This window comes from Scyliorhinus canicula, chromosome 4, assembly GCF_902713615.1.
Source record: "Scyliorhinus canicula chromosome 4, sScyCan1.1, whole genome shotgun sequence".
Lineage (NCBI taxonomy): Eukaryota > Metazoa > Chordata > Chondrichthyes > Carcharhiniformes > Scyliorhinidae > Scyliorhinus > Scyliorhinus canicula.
This window is the reverse complement of record NC_052149.1, coordinates 40,437,921-40,450,526: the sequence shown is the minus strand read 5'-3', so window position 1 is coordinate 40,450,526 and position 12,606 is coordinate 40,437,921. Positions and strand designations below refer to the sequence as shown.

Genomic DNA, 12,606 nt, shown 5'->3' with positions numbered 1-12,606 from the left:
AATCCAGGTTTTGATAACATTACTGCAAACAATACCATTTCTTACATTCACCACATCATGCGAGCCCCATTGTAACTTTCAGGGCTGGGGGTTACTAGTGTTTCAATGTCATTGGAGTCCAAAGATTGTGACGTACTTTCTTCCTTGATATAGTTTTCTAATATACCTAAAGATGTCAAACATTTGCTTGAATAATATCCACTTGGATATTCACCATATTCAGAACTTATTTTTAAACCGGAACCAAACTAATATGCATTGTTTTTCTACAAGCATTGCTTGAGACCCCATTGTATTTTTTTCTATTCTATGATATATTTTATATAAATAAAACATATCTAATTACACAGCTAATTCTGCAACGAGGTGGTTGTTGTTCAAAGATCTGTCGTAACACAAGTCCAGATCTTTGGTGCAGTTGTGTGTCTTGTACTTGAACGTTTTGTTGCCTTGTCCTTCTTGACCTGCCTGCAGCACTTGACGAAGTTGATCACACCATCCTCCTCCAAAGTCTCTCCACAGTGACATCATTAGTTTTCATGGGCGGCACGGTGGCACTGGATAGCACTGCTGCCTCAAGGCGCCGAGGACCCGGGTTTGATCCTGGCTCCTGATCGCTGTCCGTGTGGAGTTTGCACATTCTCGGTGTCTGCACGGGTTTCGCCCCACAACCCAAAGGACGTGCAAGGTAGGGGGATTGGCCATGCTAAATTGCCCCTTAATTGGAAAAAAGTAATTGGGTACTTCTAAATTTATTTTTAAAAAGGCATTGGTTTTCATATTTATGTTCATAACACCAAGCTGAACCTCCCCACCACCTCTCCTGATTCCATTGTTGCTACATTTTCAGACGGCTTATCCAACATCGAATTCTGAATGAACAAAAAACTCCTCCAATTAAATATCGAGCATACAGAAGCCATTGTCATTTGTCCCCACTCCAAACTCTGCTCCCTAACTGCCAAATCCAATGCTCTCCTTGGCAACAGTATGAGATTAAACCACAGTGTCATGTGTGATCCAGAGGTGAGCTACTGACCACCTCTGTGCGATCACTAAGACCCCCTATTTCCACCTCCATAACCTCACCCTTGTCCTAGTTCATTTGCTGCTGAAAGCCTCAGTCTTGAAACTCAACAGTTTCAATGCATTCCTGGCTTCCACATTCGACCCTCAGTAAACCTGAGGCAGTTCAAATCCCTGTCGCCTGTGTCTTCACTCGCAGCAAGTGCCATTCCCCTATCATCTCTGTATAATAATATAATTTTTATTATTGTCACAAGTAGGCTTATATTAACACTGTAATGAAGTTACTGTGGAAATCCCCTAGTCGCCACACTCCGGTGCCTGTTTGGGTACACTGAGGGAGAATTCAGAATGTTTAATTCCCCTCACAAGCACGTCTTTCAGGACTTGTGGGAGGAAACCGGAACACCCAAAGGAAAGCCACGCAGATATGTGGAGAACGTGCAGACTCCTACAGTGACCCAAGCGGGAATCGAACCCACGACCCTGACCCTGTGAATCACCAGTGCTAATAACTGTGCTACTGAGCTGCCCACGTGCTCACTAACCTGCATCAACACTCAGTCAAGTAATGCCTTGATTTCAAAATTCACATATTTTGACCTTGCCTCCATCCTCTGTAGTAGCGTGCCCAGACCTCTATCCTTAAAAAACGCTCCTCACAACCTACCTTTTTGACAAAGTTTTTGGTCATCTAACCTGGTATCATCATATCTTTCTAGGTGTCAGACTTTGTTTTCTAATGCTCCTGTGAAATATTTTGGGACATTCCATTATGTTAAAAGCACTATCCAAATATAAGTTGTTCTACTGTACACTTAATTGAATCAGTGCAAATCCAACTTTGACTGTAGTTTACAGCAGGACAAGCTATTGGTATACAAAACTAATACAAGATGAGCCTGTAGTGTATTCTGCACTGGGCATGGATGTTGGCAGATAAGACTTTCAAGAAATATGTTGACAGATCTTATTTTAAAAGGAAGCATTTTCTTTAATTTATAGTGTCTTCCCCATTAATTGTAGTCTGTCTTCAAGGTTTACGTGTATAGCTTTAATGCTTGGCAGCAATGTAATATGCTACTGAGTATCTGTTTTAAAATCTTTATAAAATGTGAAAATGCCTGATAAGCTTCTGTGTAGTAATGATTTTTTTAAATAACCTTTTTGGAATTGCAAGGCATTGATTGTATTTTCGTGAATGCATTAAGTCAGATATGTGCTGATAGCAACTTCTGGGATCAGCAATGAAAACTAAATATTTAATTTTATTTCTGATCGCCATTATTTTCACTATCTTTGTCCTTGGTGTTTTGGGGCCACTTCCATTTTGCCTTTCTATATATAAACACCTTTGTGTCAAAATTAAGGTATTTTATATCACCCAAGTTTGAACTGAATGCTGATGGAATCTGATTTCTGAAATCAGCATACTCTTGGTTTCTGAAATGTGATGTACAGATAGGCATCAAAGTTAGCAGCTTATGAGATTTCCATTCCACGCGTTAACAATTCATTATCATTCGAACAATTTAATTGTTGGGACTCCCATTATGGCGAAGTGCAGTGTTCTAGTACGTGCCTTTACATACCAGGAAGATCCTGGGATCAATCCTGGGTCTGCTGAATTAACTAATGCTGAGGGATACATTTTTAAAGCTAAGTGAGGCAACATTTGAGCTTTCCTATTTTTAAAAAAAACCTAGCGAGAGTTTCAGTGTGTGTGAGTGTGTGAGAGAGAGAGAAAAGAATGTATTTTGATTGAACATCTGATGTGGCCTTTGCTTTTTTTGTTACATAAACCTTAGAAAGTGATAGTGAGGGGGAGATTAGGAAACCTTAGCTTTCTTGCACCACTGCTGAACTGAGCATAAAATGCATGCCAACACTGCCGAATAAGAACTTGACCCAATTTTCCTGTGCTCTATTGAACAAGAGACTACATATTCAGCACTGAAGTTTTTCAACCCTGCAGCGAACAGGTTTTCTTATAACCCAACATCGCACTCATTTGGGACCTGTAACCACTGACCCTTTTCCCCACCAACAAGCAAGATGGTAGCCCACAACACATGCAACCATTGAAGTAGTAGCACCAAGCAGCATCTTCTCCCTTCCCTAATCCCTGTCTTCCGCTTTTTCCTACCCCTCAATTTTGCTTTTCCTTTCCTCTCTACTTCCCCACCCGCACCCTCTCCCCGCTCTCTCTCTCATTCCACCCTCTCACCTGTCTTCCCCTTCCATTCTACATTCTTCCTCACCTCCCTTCTCCATCCTCTACTCTATTTCCTTGTGTTTTGTCTTGATTTGAACAGCTCCCTTGCTTTTTAATGGGCGGCATCTATCGGCCGCACCTGCCCGGAGACTAGAAATTCCCACCCGAGGCCAATGGACCCTTACGTGGTTCCGGTCCGTGCCAATCTTGTAGCAGGCGCAGCCAAAAATTCAGAATAGATATATAGACAATGCAGTAAATGTTCAAACCGGTCGCCTGTAATCTATGACTGGTCAACACCAAGTGCCAGGCAGCATTTACTGAGAAACTAGCATTTGAAAGTCACGTGGAAAGATCACATTCCCAATGAAATACTTTTTGGAGACTTGGACAGAATGATGATGGTGATCAAACATAAAAGGTTGAAACATGACAGCTATTCCTTCTGCCAAAGTAAAAATGACCTAGTTTCGAGCATTGAGTCTGGAAAATGTAATGTGGCAACAAAAAGATGTCGGCCTGCATGGGATAAAGAAATTTGGCGTAGAATGGTTACCATCATGCATGTGACACAGATTTCTGGAGATGACGGTGCTGCAAAAATAAATGCTTTGTGGGTAGTTTTGCGAGCATATTTTAATTATAATGCTTGATATTGTTTTCTTCCTCCTATTCTGTGTGCTGATGGAGCACATTCCACAGTCCGTCCAGTTCCTAGGTTACAGTGCATATTGCTTGACAATGCAATGATTGAAATGCCTCATCACTGAGAATTGTCTCCTTCCTTTTCAGGTGCACTGTGGGTGTGCATTGTATTGAATCCTCACTGCAAACCAGACGAGAAAGTTTCCTGGCTCCGACAGCTGAAGAAGTGGAACGACATGGATGTCTGTCCTCTGGAAGATGGAAACTACGGCAATGAGTTACCTAACATCACCAATGCCCTTCCTCAGAGCTCCAATCAGAATCAAGGTATGGACTGCACTACAGGGTGTGAGAGGGGGGGGGGTCTTCTGTTTTTCACTTTGTGGATGTTGAAAACTAGTTCCGAGTCCCTTGGAATGATCATTTAATTTCTCAAGTCTGTCAATTCACCTAAATAATAATGTAGAAGAGAGGATGCCTGGAAACAAATTAGAAGGCGATTACTGAGAGCTCAGTAAGCATGGTGATGGTAAACTGCAAATGTCTTGCTAACTTTGAAATCAAATCAAATACTACACATGGACCTCACTCATCAGCAATCGTATTTTTGTGACTATTAATTTTTTAAGCCTTGGTTATTTGATGGCTACTTTTATTTCCAAGAACCTTTGTGGAGACTTACTTAGTTTATGTTGGCAAGGAATATCGTTTGACACGCCGAATAGCGATTTGCTTTTGTTGAAATGGGTGTTGGTGGGGGTTGTATTTTATGTAGAAATCGGGTAAATAACAATCTCTGCAGTGCAAGTATAGAGACCCATGGAATTATTTCCACTCTTAACAGTCCCTGTAACTTGATCGCATGTTTAATGTTCCAGCAACAGAAAAATGAAAACGAGGGGTAAATAAAATACCTTGGCCTGTGCTGCATGTCCTTGAAAATTTCCCACATTGAAATAATGGTTAGCAGGAAACATTGATATATGGCAAACACACAGATACATTAATTTACAGTTTAAATAGAATTATCTACTGTCAGTCAGGTTCATTTTACGTGAAAATTTGAACAGTTTTATTAACTAGTATAACCAATAAAGCTTAAGGGGAAGTCTCAGCAAACGTCACAAATATGTGGCAATTAAAATGGATTTTCTTTTGACCCATATTTTATTCAGATCAATGCAGGAAAATCTCCGGGTGCGATTTAGCTAAATGGGAAAAGTCCTGTAACGAGTGTGTTTAACCATGTGTTTTCAAGAGCTCGTAGCGCTGATAAACACAATGCTATAAAATGCGACTTGTATTTGATAAGGGGCCTCAAGTGATCCCACCCACAATGAGTGGGATTCGCATTGCAATGTCTCGTGAGATTGAGCTAGATCTTGCGAGGCGTTACGAACTGGGTAGATCCCGGGAGCAGTGTCTCCTGGCTTTTATCGGCCACACTGTGCCATGGTGAGCTGCTTTTCAGGCGCAACATGGCCATTAATGGCACACAAAATTTCTATCTACAAAAATACAGAACCCATCATCCTCTATATGTACGCTGAGGTTCTTCTCGTGGTTAAATATGTACAAGTTGCACAATTTTAAAGTTGAGCTGTGTAAATTGCTTATTGCCTATTTTTGTCGAGGTAATTTATTGTCGGGAAAGCTTAAGTAACAGATTGGTTAAAATTGTGTCAACCGAAGGTCTAAACAACAGAAAATGAGCCATTAGACCGTTAAAGAGCCGAACATATTTTCTGCTGATAAATGTTGAACATGAAGCATAATCCTAAATAGGTCCAACAATAGCAAGTTAAATTATTGGGTTACATAGGATTTTACAGGACAGAAACAGGCCATTTGCCCCAACATGCCACTTCTGGGGTTCATACTCCACAAGATTCCAGAATAAAGGTCCCATAACATTGGAATATGAGGGGAATAGATATTTGTAGAGTAGTTGATGTTGACACCAAAAATAAATGGTTTCCAATAGCCTGAAAGAGGAATGACTGCAACTAGCGTGAAATCAAGCTCACGAAAATACACCTGCCTTGACATCAAGGCAGCATTTGACCGAAAATGGCGTCAAGGAGCCCTAGCTAAACTGGGAAGTCAATGGGAATCAGGGGGGAACTCTCTGCTGGCTGGAGTCATACTTGGTACAAAGGAAGATGGCTGTGGTGGTTGGAGATCAATCATCTCAGCTCCAGGATATCACTGCAGGGGTTCCTCAAGGTAGTGCCCTCGGCCCAACCATCTTCAGCTGCTTCATCAATGACCTCCCTTCCATAATAAGGTCGGAAGTAGGGATGTTCGCAGATGACGCACAATGTTCAACACTATTCGTGACTCCTCAGATAATGAAGCAGTCCATGTGCATATGCAGCAATACCTGGACAATATCCAGGCTTGGGCTGACAAGTGGCAAATTTTATTCGTGCCACACAAGTGCCAGGGAATGACCATCTCCTACAAGAGAGGATCTAACCGTTGCCCCATGGCACTCAATGGCATTATCATCGCTTAATCCCCTGCAGTCAACATGCTGGGGGTTACTATTGATCAGAAACTGAACTGGTCTAGCCATTTAATACTGTGGCTACCAGGTCAGGTGAAAGGCGAGGAATCATACAGTGAGTAACTCCCCTCCTGACCCCCAAAGTGTGTCCATCATCTACAAGGCACAAGCCAGGAGTGTAATGGAATAATCTCCACTTACCTGGATGAGTGCAGCTCGAACAACATTCAAGAAGCTCGAGACCATCCAGGGCAAAGCATCCACTTGATTGCGATCCCTTCTGTAAACATTCAAATCCTCCACCACCGATGAACAGTGGCATCTGCAAGATGCACTGCAGTAACTCACCAAGCTTCCTTAGACAGCACCTTCCAAATGCATAACCACTACCATCCAGGAAGGAGAAGAGCAGCAGATAGCTGGGGACCCCAAAACCTGGAGGTTCCCCTCCAAATCACTCGCCATCCTGAATTGGAAATATATTGCCATTCCTTCATTGTCGCTGGGGCAAAATTTTGGATCTCCCTCTCTAACCGCACTGTGGGTGCACCTGCATCTTGGGGACTGCAGCGGTTCAAGAAGGCAGCTCACCACCACCTTCTGAAGGGCAATTAGGGATGGGCAATAAATGCTGGCCTAGCCATTGACACCCACATCCTGTAAATTAATTTAAAAAAAAAAGAAAAAATGCAATTGTGTGACCAGAAAAAGTACTGTTTGAAATGGAAAGGAGAATGGACTTTATCTTTAATAATTTAGTGGATTAGGGCAGTACTTTGGCTGATTACTTGGGTAAGTTAATTTTCAAAAATCTGCATGTATGCATATTTTATATCTTGTAATTGATTATACTCCATATAGAACATGATCAATGTCAGGGGCTGGTTCAGCACAGTGGGCTAAACAGCTGGTCTGTAATGCAGAACAAGGCCAGCAGCACGGATTCAATTCCAATACCAGCCTCCCCAAACAGGCGCCGGAACGTGACAATAAGTCACATTCATTGAAGCCTACTTGTGACAATAAGTGATTATTATTATTATATGAGCCAAATTAATATGGATGCCAGTTTTACTTGGCGTATTATACCATAAATACAGTATAATATGCATTGTACCCTTGCATCTGCATTCCAGAAAGTCGGAGCTGCTGAGGCAGCTTTTAAAGCAATTTGATGCATGGTACAAAGTAATTCAGAATTTCTGCATTTTGAGCACAATGGATTCATCTGAATCAGTGATTGATGGAAGAACCAATATATTTCAAAAGGAAGATTCTTTCACCATTTCAAAAGAGATAGGATGGAATCTGCGAGCACTAGCAAGACATGGGAAAAATGTCATTGGCATTGGAGAAAGCCAACTAATAAAAGCCTGAAGTCAGCCAAAGAGCCACCTGCAACTCATTGATATCTCTGATAGGATATCAGCTGTAAGGGTCGGCAGATATTCACTTTACCAATCCAGATCTAGCAGTAAATTAACTGGGTCAAGGGAAATTTTTGCAAAGTGTTGAAACATGTTGCTGTGCAATTTGCTGCATGACAAAATGTTATCTTTTGCATTAGTAGTCTTAACATAATTACTCATGGAGATTGATAATATCGTTAGTCGGTTGGTCACATCTCCACAAATCAGGGAAGCCATTCAAAAGATACGTTTATACTGCAGTTTTGTAGCTCTATGTTGTTTTCCAACAAGTAGCATATCCCGCCCAGCTTTAATTCTTGTCCCTGCCAAGGGAGAGCTCTACACCTGTGTGCTTATAGAATAGGTTCACACCTCTATTATTTTGTTATTGAATCCAGCAATGGAATGCATATTAAGACATTTATTGAATGAATGATTCAAATGTGGCACAGTAGGAGCTGAACTCTTGATATTTGAGTTGTTACTCCAGTACCAGAACCCATATCCCAGAAAATTGTTGATTGAAATAGCTAACTTGTGGTACCTGTGTTGAATTGATGTGTGGAAAATATGGCCCATTCATTTTTGTTTTTGATGATGTGGAAGTGCACAGCAGTTTCAATTTCTGGAAGTTGGAGATAACTAGAGCCATTTGAGCTTTTCGATTTAATTCCCACGTGTATAAAACAAAACAAATTGCGAGAAATGCAGTGTAGAGTTGACAACATTAAATTTGAAGGTTCTTTTGAGCAAAATGCACAAAATAATGTAATTATAATAGTTTAATAAACATTAAATAATGTATACTTAGATTGTTGTAGCGATGAGTAATTGAATGACACACTTTCTGTTGGGGTTAACAATCATTTTGTGAATCTGAAAGTTCTAACACACTGGGATTCATGGGGCAGCACACGACTTGTACAACAGTGGTTTTCAAAAATATTCTGAGCAAAATGTACCGCTCTCTTCCAGGCGACCTCAGAGGTGGGAACCTGGCTAGCTTGCTGCCACAGCTGCTATTAAATCATCTGCATGTGGGCCTTTCTCCAAGCAGCGTGCATGGCAGCTAAAACTGCACAGCCAGTTTGTCCCTTCCTGGGGATGGAGGTCCTTCATTCAAAAGCATTCAGCACCTGATTAAGGGACTGAGCATTAGGAAGGGGGAACCCATTGAGAGTCACCCCCTGCCTTGGTGCTGAGGCCCCTGCATGCATCTCCCCACAACCTTTATCCCTCCCTACCCCACCCCCACATTTCTTAGCTGTGATCCTGCGTTGCTCTATGATCTTGGGACTCCAATGTCTGTCCTTCAGTAGCAGCCACGGCCTCACCAATGGCACTGCTGAGTGGAAGAACTCAGCCGGTCTCCCGACTGGCTGACAACTCTCAGTGGGCAAGATCTTGATTTCAAGGAATGGCCTGATACTGGCCTCACCACTGCCTAATTGGCTTGTGGTTCAGCTGGCCTTCCTAAAATGAGGCAGCAGCATGGATCTCTCTGGCTCTCCAACTGGCGTGCAAGACTACTGACGCCGCAACAAGATTCCGCCCTCTTGTGTGGGAACTCCCGTCCCCGGCAAATAGTAAAACATCCCTGGGAGTTTCCTGTCTTCCAGATAGTGTCAGTTATCATTTGCTTATCACTTGCTGTAAATATTATAGCAGACAAAATAATATGCTAGCAAATCAAGAATAGACTTGTGGGACATCATAGAATCCCTTCATTAAAAAAATTTGTAGAAGTTGAGCAGGAAAAAAAACTTCGATTAACTTAACTTGTAATTGACTTAATCACTGCTTTGGTCTGTTCATACTAATCTGAAAACATGGATGCTGTTGAAGCTTTTCATATTGCACTCATCAGGGCAAATTCCTGAGAATACCAATTAAAAAGGGGACAATAATTGGTTGGCAAGTGGACTCTGATGGAGGTGTCGCTAGAGAGAATACACCAGGCAACAGTTAACTGTCAGGTTTTTGCTTAAATTCAAACCAGGCAGGTTGACTCTGGCTATCACCCATGCTTTAGTTTAGTTGAAAAAGACGCAATGCGTGGACATGCTCCTTCTATCTGTAAAGGACAGGGCCCTGTATGTAATATATATAACTTCTAGCATGGGTAAGTGAGTCACACTGCAAGCCTGATTGCTGATTTTTACTACTTTATTTTTCAGCAGTAATCATGGTCTGTACTACCAAGTCACTACATATTAATCTAAAACTAGGGTTAAATTGTATGCAGGGAATACAGATTTGTAATTACTTAACTATTACCAATACTGCAAGGTAATTATTTGGTGGCTTTGCAGTGTATTAGATGATTTCATCAGCAGTCATTGAACCCAAGAATACTTAAATGATCTCAATGTTAATCCAATTGATTTATCTTCTGTGCAAAATCCATCTCAATAACTCCTTCCAACCAATTTTCATCTCGACAATGTAGGGCGACACGGTAGCACAGTGGTTAGCACTGTTGCTTCGCAGCACGAGGGACCCAGATTCGGTTCATGCCTTGGGTCACGGTCTGTGTGGAGTTTGCACATTCCGTTTCTGCATGGGTTTCCTCCGGGTGCTCTGGTTTTCTCCCACAAGTCCCGAAAGACATGCTTGTAAGGTGAATTGGACATTCTGAATTCTCCCGAAACCGAACAGGTGCCAGAGTGTGGCGACTGGGGGCTTTTCACAGTAACTTCATTGCAGTGTCAATGTAGGCCTACTTGTGACACTAGTAAAGATTATTATTGTCATTATCTCCTCTACGCACCAGTGAAGATATTGGAAAACAACTTTGAGAATGTTGCAGTTAATCTTTCATTTTTCCAGCTGTTTTAAAACAAATGGCACAATTCACTTTCATAAGAGCAAATGCGTATTCCGGAAAATATGGATGCCTGGAAAGAACTGCAAAGCTGTGGAATAAATTAATAATTCACCTCTACTTGTGTAATTTTTGACTTCTACAAGAAACTTAAAAGAGAACATCACTGCATAGATATTATCGCGAATAAAACTTCTGCATAGATTTCTGCTTCAGTAACTAAAAGTTCGACGCCTTAGCATTGGCATGCTTTTAAAATTTAGAGTACCAAATTATTTTTTTTCTAATTAAGGGGCAATTTAGCGTGGCTAATCCACCTAGCCTGCATATCTTTTGGGTTGTAGGGTTAAACCCACACAGACATGGGGCCATGATTTTTCTTGCTGATTACAAAATCAGCTTCCCTTGCAGCTCCCACATGGAGTTCAGTAGACAGATGATTTTGGGTGTCATGTTATTTTTAATGATCATCTATTTTCTAAATCTGCTATCAGTCCGCAATTAATGGCACTTAATGTGTGCTGGGGAAAGGGGGCGGTGGGGAATGGATGTCTTGAGACCAAATTCCACTCCCAAGGAAAGGATGAGTTCAGGATAGTACTCCAACATGTCCACTCAACATAAATGTCCTGAATTAGCTGCATGCTGTCGTATAGACTCTTTTGCACGGAGTTGGTGCCATCACAACACTAAAGTCAGGTAAAGCACAGGCAGGTGCTACCTTTTGACAGACAAGTTGCCTTTGACACAATCCACATTACAGAAAATGACCATCGAGCACAATGGCATGGTTTTCTTCCCACTTCCCATATCAGAAATAATGGGGTGGGTTGTCCACTGTCTGCCACCAGTAGCAGGGTTCCCTGCAGCGGAGAATAATGCGTTGGGCTGAAAATGTGTTCTGATGCTCTGGTTCCCAGGCTGCATTGGAAGTTTAGAAGAGTAAGAGGGGATCTCATAGAAACTTTCAAAATTCAAACAGGATTAGACAGGGTGGATTCAGAAAAATTGTTCCCGATGGTGGTGGAGTTCAGAACTAGGGGTCATAGTTTGAGGATAAGGGGTAAACCTTTTAGGACTGAGATGAGGAGAAATTTCTTCACCCAGAGAGTGGTGAATCTGTGGAATTCACTGCCGCAGAAAGTAGTTGAGGCCAAAACGTTGTGCAATTTCAAGAAGGATTTAGATATAGCTCTTGGGGCGAAAGGGATCAAGGGATTAGGAGGGGGAGGGATCCGCATCAGGGTATTGAATTTGATAATCAGACATGATCGGTGGCGCAGGCTCAAAGGAACGAATGGACTCCGCCTACTTCTATTTAGTATGTTTCTACAGGCCCTGTGCGGCGAGAAGATACAAATATGTCATTTGCACCAGATTCCCCACGCCTCTGTGATGCTCCTGCCCTCTTGACCCGGCTTCACGCTGGCGTGAATCAGTGCATGTATTTTCCAGCATGGCCCTGACCCAGTGGACTCCACAGTGGATCATAGGTGCCACTAGTGTTAATATAAGCCTAATTGTGACAATAATAATGATTATTCTTAAAGTCCATTGGAGGACCCCGTCCCCCAATAGAGACCGTCCGCTAGGGGCTGCCCCATCAGAGTTCCCACTGTCAGAGGCTGCCCCCCCCATACGAGTCTGCCCTCACCGTGCACGTCTGTCCCCCCCCCGTCAAAGAATCCCCCCTACTGTCAGAGAGCCCCCTCCATTGAGAGATCTCCCCGCCCCCCCCTACTGTGAGAGGGCCCCCTGCATTGAGAGACCTCTTCTCTCTCTTTCCCCCCGCCCCCCCCCCCCCCCCCCCCCCCCAACCACCACCACCCACCATTCCGACCCTGTACTGCTCTTTAGCTTCCAGACAGGAGTGACTGATTTGGAGAGGGGGTCTCTGAAGTGGGGGACTCTGATTTTGGGGGAGGGGGGGCGGTTGAGGTCACCCACCTATATGCGTGCTAATGATGGATGACTCAGA

General features: G+C 42.6%; 1 protein-coding gene across 2 annotated transcripts in view; it reads left to right on the top strand.

The window, feature by feature from the left end:
• The window catches only part of zswim5 (zinc finger, SWIM-type containing 5), a 272,952-nt gene that overhangs the window by 215,967 nt on the left and 44,379 nt on the right, over positions 1-12,606 (top strand). For both annotated transcript variants that reach the window (XM_038794096.1, XM_038794097.1), the window contains exon 5: positions 4,034-4,213. In XM_038794096.1, the coding sequence (XP_038650024.1) occupies positions 4,034-4,213 (180 nt within the window). The remainder of the gene's footprint in view (positions 1-4,033; positions 4,214-12,606) is intronic.